Source organism: Suricata suricatta, chromosome 17 (assembly GCF_006229205.1).
Source record: "Suricata suricatta isolate VVHF042 chromosome 17, meerkat_22Aug2017_6uvM2_HiC, whole genome shotgun sequence".
NCBI classification, from domain to species: domain Eukaryota; kingdom Metazoa; phylum Chordata; class Mammalia; order Carnivora; family Herpestidae; genus Suricata; species Suricata suricatta.
In genome coordinates, this window is record NC_043716.1 from 16,919,120 (window position 1) to 16,934,726 (window position 15,607).

A 15,607-nucleotide genomic window follows, 5' to 3' on the forward strand; every position below is an offset into this window, starting at 1 on the left:
TAGTTTTTACCTCTTCCCTTCCCCCATGGTCTTCTGTTAAAGTTTCTCAAGATGGGTGGGGAACTTAAGAAACAAAAAAGCTATGGAACTCAAAGATGGGATTCAATCCCCTATGACCCAGGGTGTGAGGAACATGAATCCAGTGGAAAAAAAAAATTAGGGAATAGCTGTTCCAAAATTGGTCCATCTCTGGGTTCACCTCCTGCATCTTTCTAGAGCATTCTACCTCACCACCAACCCAAATGCTGTTACCTTTATTGGCTCTGGCCTTCCTGTTCATTTATAGGTGTTTTAAGGATTTCCAGTTGCAGCAGGCCAATAAGATGGAGTTGCGAAAGCAACAAGAAGATGTGAGTGTGGTTCGTCGCACTGAGTTCTACTTTGCTCAGGCACGATGGCGTCTGACAGAGGAAGATGGACAGCTAGGGATTGCAGAACTAGAGCTGCAGCGGTTCCTCTACAGCAAGGTATCAGGTTTATACAATTGCATAAAGGCAGCTGTAATTGAGAGACATTGACCTATCTTAGAAGTTGTAACTCAGAGAAACAAAGAGGCTAACTATTATGATTACTAATTAATAATTATTAATGATGATAGACACATGAGCAGAGTTCCCCTTAGATACAACTGTTTGTAATATTAAATAATAAAGATACAGATGAGCTGGATCAAATGCTTCTTGCATTGAATAAGATTATCCCTAGAAATACGGCCCAGAGGGAAGTAATCTTCCAAGTCCAGCTTGGAATAGAATTAATTCTATACTGACATTCAGCTTTCCTGCAATAAATAACCAATGGCATGGAGGAGAGGACACGATTCATTATTCTACACTCCTTCCCCCTTGGAAGTTTGGAAATGAGTGAGGCCATTTTTGACTATCACAGTGACTGGGAAGATTACTGGTACTTAGCGTTCTTATTAGTAGTGCCCATGAGAAACAGTGGATTAAAGGGTGAATTGACTGTATGAAAATGAAAGGGATACCAAAGGTTGGGATTAAACATCAAAAACCTGAAAACAGGATATGTAGCAATTCTCCAGCAATCTCCTGAGAAAGACTTATGATAGTGTGGGGTGGGGTGGGGAATCTGTGTTTATAGGTGAAGGGAAAATCTCTCTTTATAGGTGAATAAGTCTGATGACACAGCAGAACATCTTCTGGAGTTGGGCTGGTTCACTATGAACAACCTCCTCCCCAATGCTGTCTATAAGGCAAGTCTTATTTCCCCATTCCTGCCCCATTTTCATGGTTCCTTAACACAGGGCATTTGGAATGGCCCTTCCCCATAAACGCTCTATGGGAAATATTGTGATGATCTGAGAGGTTGAAAGCTTGCCTAACTTAGCAAGACTTGCTTTTCCTCTTAGTCTGAAGGGATTTGTGGATAGATTTATCATTCTTTATCTTACAGGTAGTCCTACGGCCCCAGAGCTCCTGCCAATCTGGGCGACAGCTAGCCCTCCGCCTCTTCAGCAAAGTCCGGCCCCCTGTTGGGGGTATTTCTGTTAAGGAACACTTTGAGGTTAGTAAACAGTCCTTTGGGGACCCAGGAACAAAGGGCACTCAAAAGCTATCTGTGTGTTATTATGCTACATTCGGGGTAGGTAAACTGAGGGATGATGTCTGAGCTTAATTGCTTCTTCAGCCTTTTTCCTCTTTAGGTAAATGTGGTGCCTCTCACCATCCAGCTGACACACCAGTTCTTCCATAGAATAATGGGCTTTTTCTTTCCTGGCCGAAGTGTGGAAGATGATGAGGTTGGTGATGAAGAAGATAAGTCCAAACTGGTGACTACTGGTGAGAACTTTGATGGTGGAGATCCAGAAGACTGGGGTAGCAGCCCCAGAGATAGCTGAAGCTTCAGAGAGAGGACAACAACTGGTGTGCTTGCTTTTTCATAGGAATACCAGTCGTTAAGCCTCGGCAGCTGATTGCAACAGATGACGCAGCACCACTGGGCCCTGGGAAAGGTGTTGCACAAGGCTTAAATCGGAGTTCTGGTGTCAGAAGATCATTTCGGAAAGTACCTGAGGTACCAGACATGCCTGTGACGACAGAAAGATGGAAGAATCTTAGGGTTCTGTTTGGGTCAGCTGAGGATTTCTTCTGTTTTCTGAGTCTTTTCCAGGGATGAAAGAAGATGGAGATGTTTGGGGTTCTAAGATTCTTCTAATGGCTTCAAGGGCTCACATTCCTTTCCTGCCTTTCCTAGCACCCTGTGGATGATATTGACAAGATGAAAGAGCGAGCTGCCATGAACAACTCCTTCATCTACATAAAGATTCCACAGGTTCCTCTGTGCGTCAGCTACAAGGTCTGCTCCTCCCTAGTACTTCTAGAACAGAGTGGGAAGGGAACCAGATAATATCAGAGATAAAATGAGGCATGACAGTCTAGATTGTGAAGCTGGTCTTTGGGGAATAATCTGCTGTTCCCTCTGCTGCCTTCAGGAGTCAGTACCATTACAGGATGAGGTAAAGGGAAATCAGTATCTTTAGATTGCTGCTGCAGGAAAGTACTGGACTTGGACTCAGGTATTAGATTGGACTGTGTGCTCACTTCAGCAGCACATATACTAAAATAAGTATTAGGTCTGGACTAAAAATGGCAGCTGATCTTTTTGCTCTTCTTTTCTCTCCCCTCTCCCTCCTTCTCTTGCAGGGTGAGAAGAATAGTGTGGATTGGGGTGACCTTAACCTTGTGCTGCCCTGTCTGGAGTACCACAACAACACATGGACGTGGCTGGACTTTGCCATGGCTGTCAAGAGGGACAGCCGCAAAGCCCTGGTTGCCCAGGTATCCTGCCAGAGTTCATGGCTGTTTGGTTAGCAGGGGCTGACAAACAGCTCCTGTGCTTACGAGAATTTCATTGTAGGACATGTGTAGGACAAGTAGCCTTGGCAATGGACAGGTGAATGAAATGAGCAACTTCTATTCCTGCCCTCTCCCTGACTTTGGTCAGATGTTTAAATGTTTATACTCATATATAAAACTCCTGTTGAGTTTTAGGGAACCGAGGGTGATGCAACTTCAGGTTTAGAATAGGTTCTAGTTAGACTATAAGCTTCTTGAAAGCAGAGACCATTTAATAATTTGAATTGCCCCATTGTGCCTTCAGGTAAGCTTAATAAATTTTTTTGACTTGGTTCATAGTGATTTATTCTGTCTGTTCCACTAATATTTACCTTCCCTTTTACCCCTCTTTAACCTATCAGGTAATCAAAGAGAAGCTAAGGCTGAAGCCTGCAACAGGGTCTGAGGTCCGGGGAAAGCTAGAAACTAAATCAGACCTCAACATGCAGCAGCAGGAAGAGGAGGAGAAAGCCCGGCTCCTCATCGGTTTAAGTGTGGGCAACAAGAACCCTGGCAAGAAGTCCATCTTTGGCAGGCGCAAATGATCCAGCATCCAAGAGTGGCTGCAGTGCAGGATCTGACTTTGGCTCAGGCCCCAGGGACTTGTGGGGTGGGAGGCGCTTCCCCTCATCCATCATGATTTGTGGTGGTCAGGAGCTCACAGGGTACTGTGGAGAGAGGCACTGCTCTTCTAGCAGCTGGTCTGTTCCCTGCAGAACACGGTGGATAATACTGCTGAGTTCTACCTCACACTGATCAGCAGGCCCAGGGCCAGAGAGGCATCAAGAGAGCAAGACCCAGGGATTGGGCCCAGGATCAGGATCTGGTTCCCTTGGGGCCAACTGAAGGGGTGGGAAGGACAGTTTTGATCAAGTGTGATAAATTTTTATAGACCTATATATAAATATATACATATATATTTCTAAGTGTAACTGCTCTCCCTCTGTGCTAGAAGGTTGAGGAGAGGAGCCAATCTCCTGTTCCTCATTCCACTGCCTTGTATAAGAGATATTAGCATTCTGCGGGGGAAATCAGCCCCTCCTCAATCTGTGCCAAGTTCACTAGGGAAAATGGCAATAGGAGTCAGGGCTGGTCATGGATCCCCCTGGGGTATGCCCTGGAGAATGGTAAGAAAATGACTTAAAGAAAAAAATATATTTTACGGTTTTTTTTTGGGGGGGGTGTTAAGTGCATGGATTCAACTTGTGTCCTTCCTCCCCATCAACCCAAGACACATCCTCTAGCTGCCTCTCTAATGAGGATGGCCTTGTCCCTCCTCTGAAGCCATATCACAGATACTTCCCAGCTCTGGTGTGACACTGACTGGCCCCATGCTGATAGATATCTACACATTTTAGTTTTGGCTGTGAGCTTACTCATAACTGGGCTAGAGGGATAGGATTTGAGGATGAATGGGGCTTGGCTACAATAGCAGGGAAGAGGCGGGGCTCATGTGTAATGCAGCATCAGGGGGAGGAATCGCTTATGTAACTGGGACAGCAGATTTAGCAGGTGTAGAGAGGAGGCAGAGGCTTTGGATGGGAACAGTGAGCTGTCGGCAGGGGCAACATGCCCGGGGGGTTGCTTCTCATAAGGTAGGCTGTGAGGCTGTGGCAGCCTGTTTAGGGGAGGTGGAAGGGACATGGGTTTGGGGCCTGGGAACTAACCAGTGAGGATAATGTCAGTGATGTCTACTGTGGAGGTGAAATGGGAGGCTATACTATGAAAATATCCCAACCCCATACTGAAAGATTCAGGCTGAATTTCTGATGCTTCCTGGGGAAAATGTCTACATACTGCTTTCCTAGAGGATTTGAATCATGTCCAGGAAATCTAGGCCTTGGCCTAAAGCAAGGATAGTGGCATTTTGCCTGGTGCTCAAAAACATATCTCTAAGGTTAAGATTTGAGAGTGTGCCTTCTAAGGTGGGCAGAATTTGTAATGCCTCAAGGGTAGAGGTTTAGAGTGGCTCCCTTGGTTCTCAGCAGGGTGGCAACATCCAGGGTGCCTGGGTCCGAGGCTGGAAGAGCCTCTGGTCAGGTATGGGGACTACCAGGTCAGGTCTGGAGGAGCTGTGGGGACTACAGGGGCATCACTGCCTACACCAGGAGCCCCTGGAGCCGGCCTCGTTGCTAATAGAGAAGCCTCTGTCTGAGTGGCCACTGCCTCAGTTCATCAACCTTTTTCTGCCGGAGTTTCCCATTAGGCCCCTTACAGGGCATCACCAGCTAAAGGTACGTCAGTCCCTGGAAGGGGTCTCAGTCTTGGGGGAGACATCTAGAAATGGCCAGTTTCAACTGCCCTATTCTTCATTTCTCTGTACAGATTTTAGGACTTGTGGCTAAAGGCTCTTTTGGAATGGTCCTCAAGGTGCTAGACTGTGACCAGAAAGCAGTATGTGCGGTGAAGGTAGGGACCTAGGTATTCTTCCATATCATTCTCTAGTTCCTGCTTCCTATCTTGATTTCAAAAAGGATGGGCAGAATAAACAACCTGTAGGAATCATCAGTCCTCTCCTTTTATAGGTGGTGTCCAAGGTAATGGTCCTACAGAGGAACATCTTGAGGCAGTGCAAAGAGGAGGTTAGCATCCAGGTATGCACAGAGCCCAGGACTGGAGCCTAGGAAGAACTAAACCACAGGTGGAGAAAGCACCTTTCCTGTTCAACTACCCTGCAATTCCTTGTTCTGCCCCCTCCCTCTGTTTCAACCAAAGCAGATCCTGGGAAAGGTAGTTATCAGCAGTTAATTCTAGGTCCTTCCAGGGAAACCTCTCTAGCCTGTCCCAGTGTGTTTGTAGTATCATGCTGTTTTGGGGATTACCAGATAGACAGTCCCTACTATTTTGTTCACCTGAACTTAGAGGTAGGGCAGCAGCTCCCTTTCTGCACAACTAGGTTAAATTCTGACTTCTTAGCTGCCTTGATCCTCAGTGCCCTTTTTCCTCCCTAACTTCCTGTTTTCTTCATCCCTAGCGACAGATGAACCATCCTTTTGTACACGGTTTGGGGGACACTTGGCAGGGAAAACGGCACCTCTTCATTAGTGAGTGACTGGCCTCTCTCATTTCCAAGAGTCATCCTATTGTACTCCCCACCTAAGATTACCCATCCCTTTGCTTGTTCTCCCTTTGCTGTTTCCCTACTCTGAGCACTTCTGTCTCTCAAAGGGAGAGGGAACAACATACGGCATCAGTTTGGGCAAGAGGCCTAAAATGCCTTTGAGCCCAGGCACATTACCCCCCAATATTGCCTAGACTTCTGTTACTTTGCAGTGTGCAGCTACTGCAGGACAGATCTTTACTCCCTGTGGTCCTCTGTTGGCTGCTTGACTGAGGCTTCCCTCCGCCTCTTTGCTGCTGAACTGGTTCTGGTTCTGTGTAAGTGAAACAGAAATGGTAATGGAATTGAGGGAAGAATTAAGGGGGAGGGGCCGAAAAGAGAAGCGGTATTAACTCTGGAGGTCAAAGAACAGGGATAGGGATGGGATGGGAACTACTAGGGAAACTGGAAAGACAGGAGAGCTTTAGCAGACTCCATTACTTGCTGTCATCCACAGGCTATCTCCATGATTTGGGCATCATCCACCGAGATGTGAAGGTAGAGTTAAGTGCTTTTTCTCTTTGTCTGAAGTGGCTCATCAGTAAGAAGTGCCAACAGATCCAAGAAGGGAGGGGGGAGCTGAGGATAGCTGACCTTGGGGTTAAGGATTTGGGCAAGAGCCCTCAAAGTATAGACTTGAATACTGACTAGGGCATCTTCCTCAGCTGACAGGTATACATGATATGATAAAAGAAGGTCAAAAGGGAAGATGAATAATAACTTCTCACTTGTGATTGATTTTTCAGATGGAGAATATCCTTCTGGATGAACGAGGTAAGTCCTTTTCTTTTCCTAGCCCCAGAATGAGAGGTACCCTCAGTTTGGGAATGTCATGGCTGATGAGGGGTGGGACAAAGTGGTGCTATTGCCTTATCTTTCACAGGCCATCTGAAACTGACAGACTTTGGTCTGTCCCGCCACCTGTCCCAGGGAGCCCGAGCCTATACTATCTGTGGCACTCTTCAGTACATGGGTGAGACAGGGGCTAAAACTGTCGGGTAAGCATTGGCAGGATAGCCAATTGATGTCAGTGACACTGTCTTTCAAATCTAGCCCCTGAGGTACTGAGTGGAGGGCCTTACAACCATGCTGCTGATTGGTGGTCCCTGGGTGTCTTGCTTTTCTGTCTGGCAACTGGGAAGGTGAGAAAATGGTAGGGTTGGGCAAATAGAGGAGCTCTGCCCTGTAGTGGGAAGAAGACCTTAGGAAATCTTGCCTTATTTCCAGTAAACAGTGACACCACCGGGTCCCCCCCCCCATCCCCCACCTCTTAACTCAGTTCCCAGTTGCTGCAGAGAGAGATCATGTGGCCATGTTGGCAAGTGTGACCCACTATGATTCTGAGATTCCAGCTTCTCTTAACCAGGGGCTCTCTCTCCTGCTCCATGAGGTAAGGATGACCACTACTTTCCTTCTTGACTACTAAACCATTCAATTCTCTCATTTCCCTATTACTGAAATGAGATTTCTCCATTCCTCTAATAATTTGGTGAGTCTGTGTGTGTGTGTGTGTGTGTGTGTGTATATGCATGCGTGCTTGCATGTTCTAACTTGATCAAGTACCACCTCACCACCTGCCCTCTACCTGGCATTTCAAATTTCAGTTCTGAGTTTCTCATCCTTCAGATATCCGCCACACCCATAACCGGTCACTTCTGAGAGAGAGGGCCAGTGCTGCTCTGTTACCAGGATAGTGCCTCTATTCCCACTTTTGCCGCCGTCCCCCCCCCAGCCCAAATAGCCCATTTCTCCCTTTCAGATCCTCTTTAGAATTCTTTATCCTCCACAGCTCTGTGAACTTCTCCTTTTCCAGCTTTTCTGTGTAGCTCCTCTCCTATCTCATCTATCCTTCATGCTCTATTTGCCTTCAGCTCTTATGCCAGAATCCCCTCCACCGTCTACGTTATTTGCATCACTTCCAGGTCCACCCTTTCTTTCGGGGTGTGGCCTTTGATCCAGAGCTCCTACAGAAGCAGCCAGTGACCTTTGTTACGGAGATACAAGCTACCCGGCCCAGTCCATCGGAGTCCATGCTTTTCAAGAACTTTGACTGTAACCTGGAGGCCTACCTGGTCCGTCCCAGCCTTGCTTGAGCCCCTCTACTGTAGCTTGGGGCCTATATGGGAACCCAAGGATCTCCTTCACTGTCAACTCATTATGACTGCTTTGATGATCCAGTTTGTTTTTACTCTGTAGCCTCTTACCATTCTGTTCTTCTACTTGTTGGACCAGAGTTCAAATCTTGGGTATTCTGCTATTGGCAGCCACATTTGGCCCTACCCCCTAATACAACCTACCTCTCAATTCAACATCTTAGATCAGAGTGTTGACCTTTTCCTTTGCTTCATTTCTCCAATGCTCATACCCTGAAGCTTTCACCCAGAGGCTTTCTCTACTTTTCCCTTTCCTTGTTTCCCTGCCATATTTCCATTCTTGAGCAGTAACACTTCATGGAGTCTCAAGGTGCTATTTATGTGTTTAATAGGTTTGTCAGAAGTAGTATAAATGTTTTTCAAAAGTCTCAAAAGCTGGCATTTTAACCCCTAAATATGCAGCTAAAACATATGGGGGCTGAAGGCCAGTCTGTGATAAATCTAATATTTAAAAATTTCAAAAGTGAATCTAATAGCCTAACGTGAGGAATAGGAACTGAAACATGGGTGGTTTCGATGTCTTTTCTAGGGCTAATTGGAATAGCTCGAATTTTTTTTTTCAAAACAAAGTCTCTTCGGAAGACACAAGGATTATTAAACTGATTATTTCCCTAGATGGCCTGGGATTCAGTTTCTGGTGGGTAAACCAAGGGATTAAGAGGCATGATACCGACCTTAAGATCTAAGGTTAGAGATGTATTTCAAGACCTTTTCCTTTTTATTAAAAAAAAAATTTTTTAATGTTTGTTTATTTTTGAGACAGAGACAGAGCACAAGCAGGTAAGGGGCAGAGAGGGAGAACAGAATCTGAAGCTGGCTGCAGGCTTTGAACTGTCAGAACAGAGCTTGACACAGGGCTCGAACTCACAAATGTGAGATCATAACCAGAGCCAAAGTCGGATGTCCAACCAACTGAGCCACCCAGGTGCCTCTCCTTTTCTTTTTTTTAAGTTTGTTTTCGAGAGAGAGAGAGAGAGAGAGAGAGAGAGCGCAAGCGAGCACGCGCGCAAGCGGGTGGGCGGGCGCGCATGAGCATGCTGGGGAGGGGCAGAGAGAGAAAGAAGAGAGAATCCCAAGCAGGTTCCACACTGTCCCCACAGAGCCGATGCAGGGCTCAAAAGTTACAAGCCATGAGATCAGGTCCTGAGCTTAAATTAAAAGTCTGATGCTTAACAGATTAAGCTACCCAGGTGCCCCAAACCTTTTCCTTTAATAAGGAAAATCATCTGGACCTTAAATTTGTATACATTTCTGCCCTTTATAATTTCTTTTCATCTTTCTAAACTTCTTAAAACCTTCATTTAAAACAATTCTTGTAAAACTTTGTTTACTGAAGTAATCTCTGTACCCACCGTGGGGCTGGAACTCAACCCCAAGATCAAGAGTCACATGCCTTTCTGACGAAGCCAGCCAGGCACCCCTCAAAACCTTCATTTTATCATTCTTCAGTTATATTTGATCTCTCTTTACAGACCAAAGAGAGTCTGAAAAGTACTCTGTGTGCTTATGTTTATTAATTCTGTCTCTGGATTAAGCAAGATTTTTCCTGTATAGCTGGCTTTTTATTGGCCTCTGCAGAATTGCTTTTTCTGGATTATACTTTGGCAATCCGTAGGAAAATCCCCGTGAAATTTAATAGCTGTGGCTGTTGTAAAGGGTGTTTAGCATTACAATTCATAATGTTCTGTTCAAGGATGCATGGGAGAAATTTCCTCTGAATCCAGCTGTGCTTTTCCTGAATTGCTGTTTGATTTTACCTTAAAGATACTAAATATTCAACTGACTGTATTTTTTTCTTCATATCTGTGCTAGGCCAGTTAGAGCCTAATTTGTGGTCCATTTCCTACAAGTGTTTAGGACTTCGTATTGTAAATTTATATGCTAGACACATTCCTGGTTTCATTTCCTTTTTTATCTTTATTTCCCTTATTCTCATTTTTCTGTTTAATGTTATTTTCTTACTTTATTATCTGTATCTGTGTATGCCTTTTTGGAATGAGATTGGGATATAAATGAATAAATAAGTGTAATGGTAGTCCTTTTGATTATCTAATTTGTTTCTCTTTAGACTTTTTTTTTCAGCTTAATTACATTTTCTTTTTAAGTTATAGTGACTAGAACTACACATTGGATAAAAACCCTGAATACCTGTAATAGGAATTAATGGTTTCTAAAGTAGTTAATAACTATCTTAGAGTCTTTACACAAGTTATTTGAATTTCTCTGGATTGTAGTTTCCTATATATAAAATGAGGGGGTTATAATCACTGATTCTTAATTGTGCAGAATGGGCTTCAGAGTTCTGTGATGCTTTTTCAAAAAGCAGATGCAGGTGATTTTATGATACTAGGTGTCCTGATCCAATGTTAATGTTCAGGTCACTCAACATTATATAGCCTCTCTGATCACAGCAGCATATTGGGTAAGGTCTTTAGGACATGGTCAACATGTCACTAGGGTCCCTTTCTCAGGTTATATCAGAGAGCTTTGAGACCATAATCATGAAAGTATAGTTTGAATTATTTCTTATCAAATGTCATTTTTAATGGACTCTCTTCAATCAGTGGGGCACTATAGTGATTCTCAGGGTAGAGTGGAGGGGGTGATAGAAAATCAAAGTTTCAGAATGTATAATTTGAAAAAGCACTGTCCTCACCCATAGTTTTGATATGTGCATCCCTGGAAAGCATTCTTTCCTGCCACTCCCCACCCCCACTTAAAATCACTGACTTATCACTTTTTTTTTTTATCCATCACTTAAAAATATTTTTTTAAATTTACTTGAGAGAGAGGGCAAGGTCAGAGAGGGAGAGAGAATCTCATCACAAACCATGAGATTATGATCTGAGCCAAAATAAAAAGTAGGACACTTAACCAACTGAGCCACCCAGGCTCTCCTAAAAAATTATATACAACCTGAAATCATTTCTCATTACCTAGAAGAAACCAGATATACCTATCAATATGGATATTTTACGCTGTACTCCCTTCTATCTTTTCTAAGAATGTAAGATTATCTTAACACCAATATGTATATTCTCCTTCTAGAAAAGTGTCTTTGTAGTTCTACTTGTTTCGTGCCTCTAAGTTTCTTTACCATGTGTTGATCTGTTTACTAGTTCATTGATTTCACAAACTGGTCATCAAAATTCCTTAGTTAACTTATTTAAATAAATTCAATATAAAAATCTTGTCAAAGTTTTTAAAAAATAAAACCTTATTCAATGCATTATTAATCCCTATTACGGCTGAATTGTGTCTCCACCATATCCCCCATCCTTGCATTAATACATTGTAGTCCTAACCCTCAGTACTTCAGAATGTGACTATATATGTGAAAATAGTCTTTAAAGATGTAATTAAGTTAAAAATGCGGTCATATGGGTTGGCCCTAATCCAATGATTGGTGTCTTTATAAAGAAAAAATGGGGGGAGGGGTGCCTGGATGGCTCAGTTGGTTAAGCTTCTGACTCTTGATTTCGGCTCAAGTCATGATCTCATGGTTCGTGAGTTTGAGCCCCATGTTGGGTTCTGTGCTGACAGCACGGAGCCTGCTTGGGATTCTCTCTCTCTCTCTCTCTCTCTCTCTCTCTGTCTCTCTCTCTCTGCCCCTCCCCTGCTCATGTGTTCTCTCTGAAAATAAATAAACTTTAAAAAAAAGAAGAAATTAGGACACAGCCACACAGAGGGAAGACCATGTGGAGATACAGGGAGAAGGCAGCTATCTACAAGCCAACGGGAGAGGCCTCAGAAGAAACCAACTCTACTTGGTTTACCTTGATCTTGGACTTCTAGCCTCCAGAACTGCGAGAAAATAAATTTCCATTGTTTGAGCCACCCAGTTTGTGGTACTTTGTTACAGTAACCCTAGCAAACTAATAAAACCACTGTGAGGAGTTCTGATATACTGATCAGGAATGATTATTTTATTTACAAAAAAGCATGCTACTTTCTTCCCTATAGTTTGGTTTTGCTTATATTCAGAGGAACATATTATTTCAGATTTCACTGGCCTGTTCATGAGTTTTGCTGGTTTATGGAGCCCCGCGGATTAGCAGCTGTTCTACTGCCTCCTTTGTTCAGTACTCTCCTCATATATATCATACACATACTCCACCATATAGACATACACCATTCATTGAGGCAGGGCTACTAATTCCACAGTTTCATCCTTGAGTTCACTTAGAACTGCCTGGTGCATACTTCTCAGAGTTGCTGATTTGGCTTATGTAATTGCATATTTACAAAATAAGTAATCTCTAATCCTAAAAGTAAAAACTTACAAGTGTTGGCTGGCTCAGTTGGTAGAGAATACAATTCTTGATATGGGGGTTGTGAGTTCAAGCCCCACAATGGGCATAGAGATTACCTAAAAAACCAAAACCCAAGTGTTTTTAAATATCTGGACCGCTTCATATCGTATACAAAACTTAATTTTAAATACATTAAGGATTTAAGTGTGGTCATCAAAACAAAAATTTTAAGAAAGGATGGAGGAGATGCCTAAATCAAGATAGAAATGAAAGCACTATAAAAGAAGCACATTTACATAAAAATTTGAAAAATGAATCAAGATAGTCTTAAAGGAAAGATAAACAACTTGACCATATAAAAGTCTTCTATGTATGGCCAAAGATACAATTAATAAAGCCAATGGATAGGGGCACATGAGTGGCTCAGTTGGTTAAGTGTCCAACTCCTGGTTTTGGCTCAGGTCATGAGCTGAAAGTTTGTGAGTTTGAGGCCCATGTTGGGTTCCACACTGATGGCATGAGGCCTGCTTGGGATTCTCTCTCTCTCCCTCTCTCTGCCCCTCCCCTGCTTGTACTCTTTCTCAAAAATAAATTTAAGAAACTTAAAAAAAAAAGGAAAAATATGTAAAAAATAAAGTCAGTGGACAAAACAAGATCTAAAATAATTTTGCAGTGTGATGACAGTTGAATATAAAACTCTTAAAAATAATAGAGAAATAACCTATTTTTTAAAAAGGACAAGGTATATGAAGTGACAAATCAATTTTATTTGTATCAGCTGATGTAGAAGTCTCTCTATAAGGGACACCTGGTTGGCTCAGTTGTTAGAGCATGTGACTCAATTTCACAGTTGTGAGTTCAAGCCCCATGTTGGGCGGGGGCAGAATTTACTTAAAAGCTAAAACAACTCTATTCAAGACATTGAGTGAGGGGGAAAAATGCCATTTTTGTAAAGAACTCAATGCCTCTTCCCCTCCGTGTGTGTGTCAGAGACAGAGAACATGAAAAAATGGGAGATGAGTAAGTAAAAGTGGAGAAAAAAAAAAAAGACACTAGCCCTCAATCCCAGAGACCCCATTCTATATATACATCAATTAATTTGGGGGGTAATGTGTGTCTAAATAAAGACCTACAAAACTTCTGTGTGTATGTGTATGCATATATGTTTTTACAAAGGTGTACATGCTATTGATTACCTCAGGCAGGTAGAATGGACTGGGGAGGCTTTGCCTTTAATACATCTTTGCATTGCATTGTTTTGCTTGCTATAAAAAAAAATCTAATACTTTTATAATTTGAAAACCACCAAATTTAAGAAGTTATGAAAAACACCAACAAACATCCTGTTTATGTTACCTATTTATAACTGTATTTTCCCGCTCATCTACCCTTCCGTATCCCTCCTAATTTGCTGCTGGAAGCACTGTATCATTCCAGCTACTCAACTAGCATCTGATACACCAACTGCAATAAGAACTAAACATGCCAATACACACATTTCTATAATACAAGCTTTTACCGCTGGCACTTGGTTTTTCTGCAATTTTCCACCCTTGTTTTATTTGCTGGGTGTTTTTGATTGACCAGAAGTACATACACCTTGGGATTCTCTCTGCCAGGTCTTGGGAAACCCCAGGCTCAAGTCTGTGTGCCCTTATGTTGTCCTTCCAGGCTTCCATTCAAGCAACCTTTATCCGTAGTGCCTGCAGGCTGGGGCTGTTATGTTTCTAGAGCAGTGCTGTCTCATAGAAGTACAATATAAGCCTCCATAAGTGATTTAAAAATTTCTGGCAGCCACATTAAAAAGGGAAAAAGAAACAGGAGAATTTAATGTTTTTTAAATGTTTTTTTTAATCTATTTTTGAGACAGAGAAAGACAGTGCGAGCAGGGGAGTGGGGCAGAGAGAGGGAGACACAGAATCCTAAGCAGGCTCCAGGCTCTCATCTGTCAGCACAGAGCCTGACCCAGGGCTTGAACTCACCAACTGTGAGATCATGACCTGAGGAAACCGGACGCTTAGTCGACTGAGCCACCCAGGCGCCCCAGGAGAATTTAAGGTTAATGCATTTTACCAAACCTAATAGGCCTAAAATAGAATTTCAACATGAAATCAATATTAAATAATATTTTATAATCTTTTTCTCATAAAGTCTTCAAACCCCAGTTTGTGTTTTACACCTATAACACATCTCAATTCGGACTAGCCACATCTGAAGTTCTCAAGTTCTCACATGTGGCCAGTGCCTACGGGATCAGACTACAGGGTTCTAGAAGAGCCCATCCCCTGAGAGTCTTGCAGTTCATGACAGATTAACAGTTCCTCCTCTTTGGATGATCTCCTTTTCCAAATTCATTTTCCAAGTACACTTCAGAGTGTAAATAAGGCACAGTGCTGCAAAATCCTAAACTATTAACTTTGAATACTTGCCCTTATGTTTTCAAAAATCAATTCCACCTTCAATAGCTAGATATCCCACGGAGGGGACTCAGGCTGACCCAAGAATATACGACTTTAATTGGTAGCGCGGGTCGAAATTTCGACCCTCTACCTATGGGGCGGGCCATAATTTCCTTATGACTCGGGTTCTGGTCTGTAAAAGGAGGGTATTTACAGTCCCTACTTCACAGGTCCTCGGGAGAATTAAAGGAGTTAACACATATAAAGCATTTGGAACAGTGCCAGGTACATAATACATGTTCCATACTTGCGAGCCGTTGTTCCTGCAAACTTGCAGCAGGCCCTGAGGCAAGTCCGAAGAAAACACCAGAAACGGAGAGGAGGCCAAGGGATAGCGCCAGTGAATTTCGCCTCGGGCCACCACCGCCGCCGCAGGGCCTACGAGCCGAGGCCCCGAGCGAGCCTGATTTCAAAAGCTCCACTCACCTCTCCCTCCCGCACTCGCGGCCGCCTCCTTCCCGTCGAGCCTGAGGCGTCAGGTAACTAGGGGAAACCTGAGGAGAGACTTCCGGAGGCCAGCCAGCCGAGACAACTTTTCTGAAGGTGTGAGACTAGGGGGGGCGGGCGGGGACGGCTGCTGGAAGCGGGAGGGACCTGATCTTCAAGTCTCCAGCTACCTCGGGTACCCTTCCCTCTGGGTGAAGCAGCACTCCAGCGCGCGCCGGAGGGGGTTGGGAGAGGTGTCCGAAAAGAAAATGAGGGCTGTCCCTGGGCCGGAGGGGGCGGGACCAGCACAAGCCCCGCCTCCTTCCCGCCGGGCTCGAGCCCTGAGCGGTCGCGTCAG

At 43.8% G+C, this 15,607-nt stretch overlaps 2 protein-coding genes and 1 long non-coding RNA gene across 12 annotated transcripts in view; 2 read left to right on the forward strand and 1 right to left on the reverse strand.

Annotated features, from left to right (window-relative positions):
• Positions 1-3,784, forward strand: part of KIAA0100 (KIAA0100 ortholog) — a 27,994-nt gene extending 24,210 nt beyond the window's left edge. For 2 of the 3 annotated variants that reach the window (XM_029929376.1, XM_029929377.1), the window contains exons 32-39: positions 287-467; positions 1,130-1,216; positions 1,417-1,527; positions 1,667-1,802; positions 1,907-2,037; positions 2,218-2,319; positions 2,667-2,801; positions 3,221-3,784. In XM_029929376.1, the coding sequence (XP_029785236.1) occupies positions 287-467; positions 1,130-1,216; positions 1,417-1,527; positions 1,667-1,802; positions 1,907-2,037; positions 2,218-2,319; positions 2,667-2,801; positions 3,221-3,403 (1,066 nt within the window). In that variant the 3' untranslated portion in view covers positions 3,404-3,784. Of the gene's footprint in view, positions 1-286; positions 468-1,129; positions 1,217-1,416; positions 1,528-1,650; positions 1,803-1,906; positions 2,038-2,217; positions 2,320-2,666; positions 2,802-3,220 lie in introns of those variants that run through there. The other variant, XM_029929378.1, reaches the window with a different exon arrangement.
• The window catches only part of LOC115283068, a 20,080-nt gene extending 4,695 nt beyond the window's left edge, over positions 1-15,385 (reverse strand). Inside the window, exons 1-2 of the long non-coding RNA XR_003904887.1 lie at positions 15,250-15,385; positions 253-2,050 (exon numbers count right to left, since the gene is read on the reverse strand). This is a non-coding gene — a long non-coding RNA (uncharacterized LOC115283068). The remainder of the gene's footprint in view (positions 1-252; positions 2,051-15,249) is intronic.
• RSKR (ribosomal protein S6 kinase related) lies at positions 3,891-11,926 on the forward strand. 8 transcript variants are annotated; one of them, XM_029929385.1, is made up of 12 exons: positions 3,891-4,453; positions 4,844-5,092; positions 5,184-5,267; positions 5,384-5,452; positions 5,833-5,902; positions 6,132-6,236; positions 6,416-6,462; positions 6,705-6,732; positions 6,842-6,931; positions 7,012-7,100; positions 7,238-7,348; positions 11,773-11,926. In XM_029929385.1, the coding sequence occupies exons 1-12, from the start codon at positions 4,271-4,273 to the stop codon at positions 11,890-11,892; spliced, it is 1,245 nt and encodes a 414-aa protein (XP_029785245.1). In that variant the 5' UTR covers positions 3,891-4,270; the 3' UTR covers positions 11,893-11,926. The 8 variants fall into 8 exon arrangements, with proteins under 8 accessions (XP_029785245.1, XP_029785246.1, XP_029785248.1 ...); XM_029929386.1 differs by having other exon boundaries at positions 11,776-11,926; XM_029929388.1 differs by lacking the exon at positions 11,773-11,926 and adding an exon at positions 8,875-8,911.
• Positions 15,386-15,607: the final 222 nt, after the last annotated feature.

Coding starts and splice junctions, on each gene's coding strand:
- RSKR (XM_029929381.1), top strand. CDS start 4,271: ATGGGGCTTGGCTACAATAGCAGGGAAGAGGCGGGGCTCATGTGTAAT. Junction 4,454..4,843: donor GGGGGGTTGCTTCTCATAAG/GTAGGCTGTGAG, acceptor CTTGGTTCTCAG/CAGGGTGGCAACATCCAGGG. Junction 6,733..6,841: donor TATCCTTCTGGATGAACGAG/GTAAGTCCTTTT, acceptor TATCTTTCACAG/GCCATCTGAAACTGACAGAC.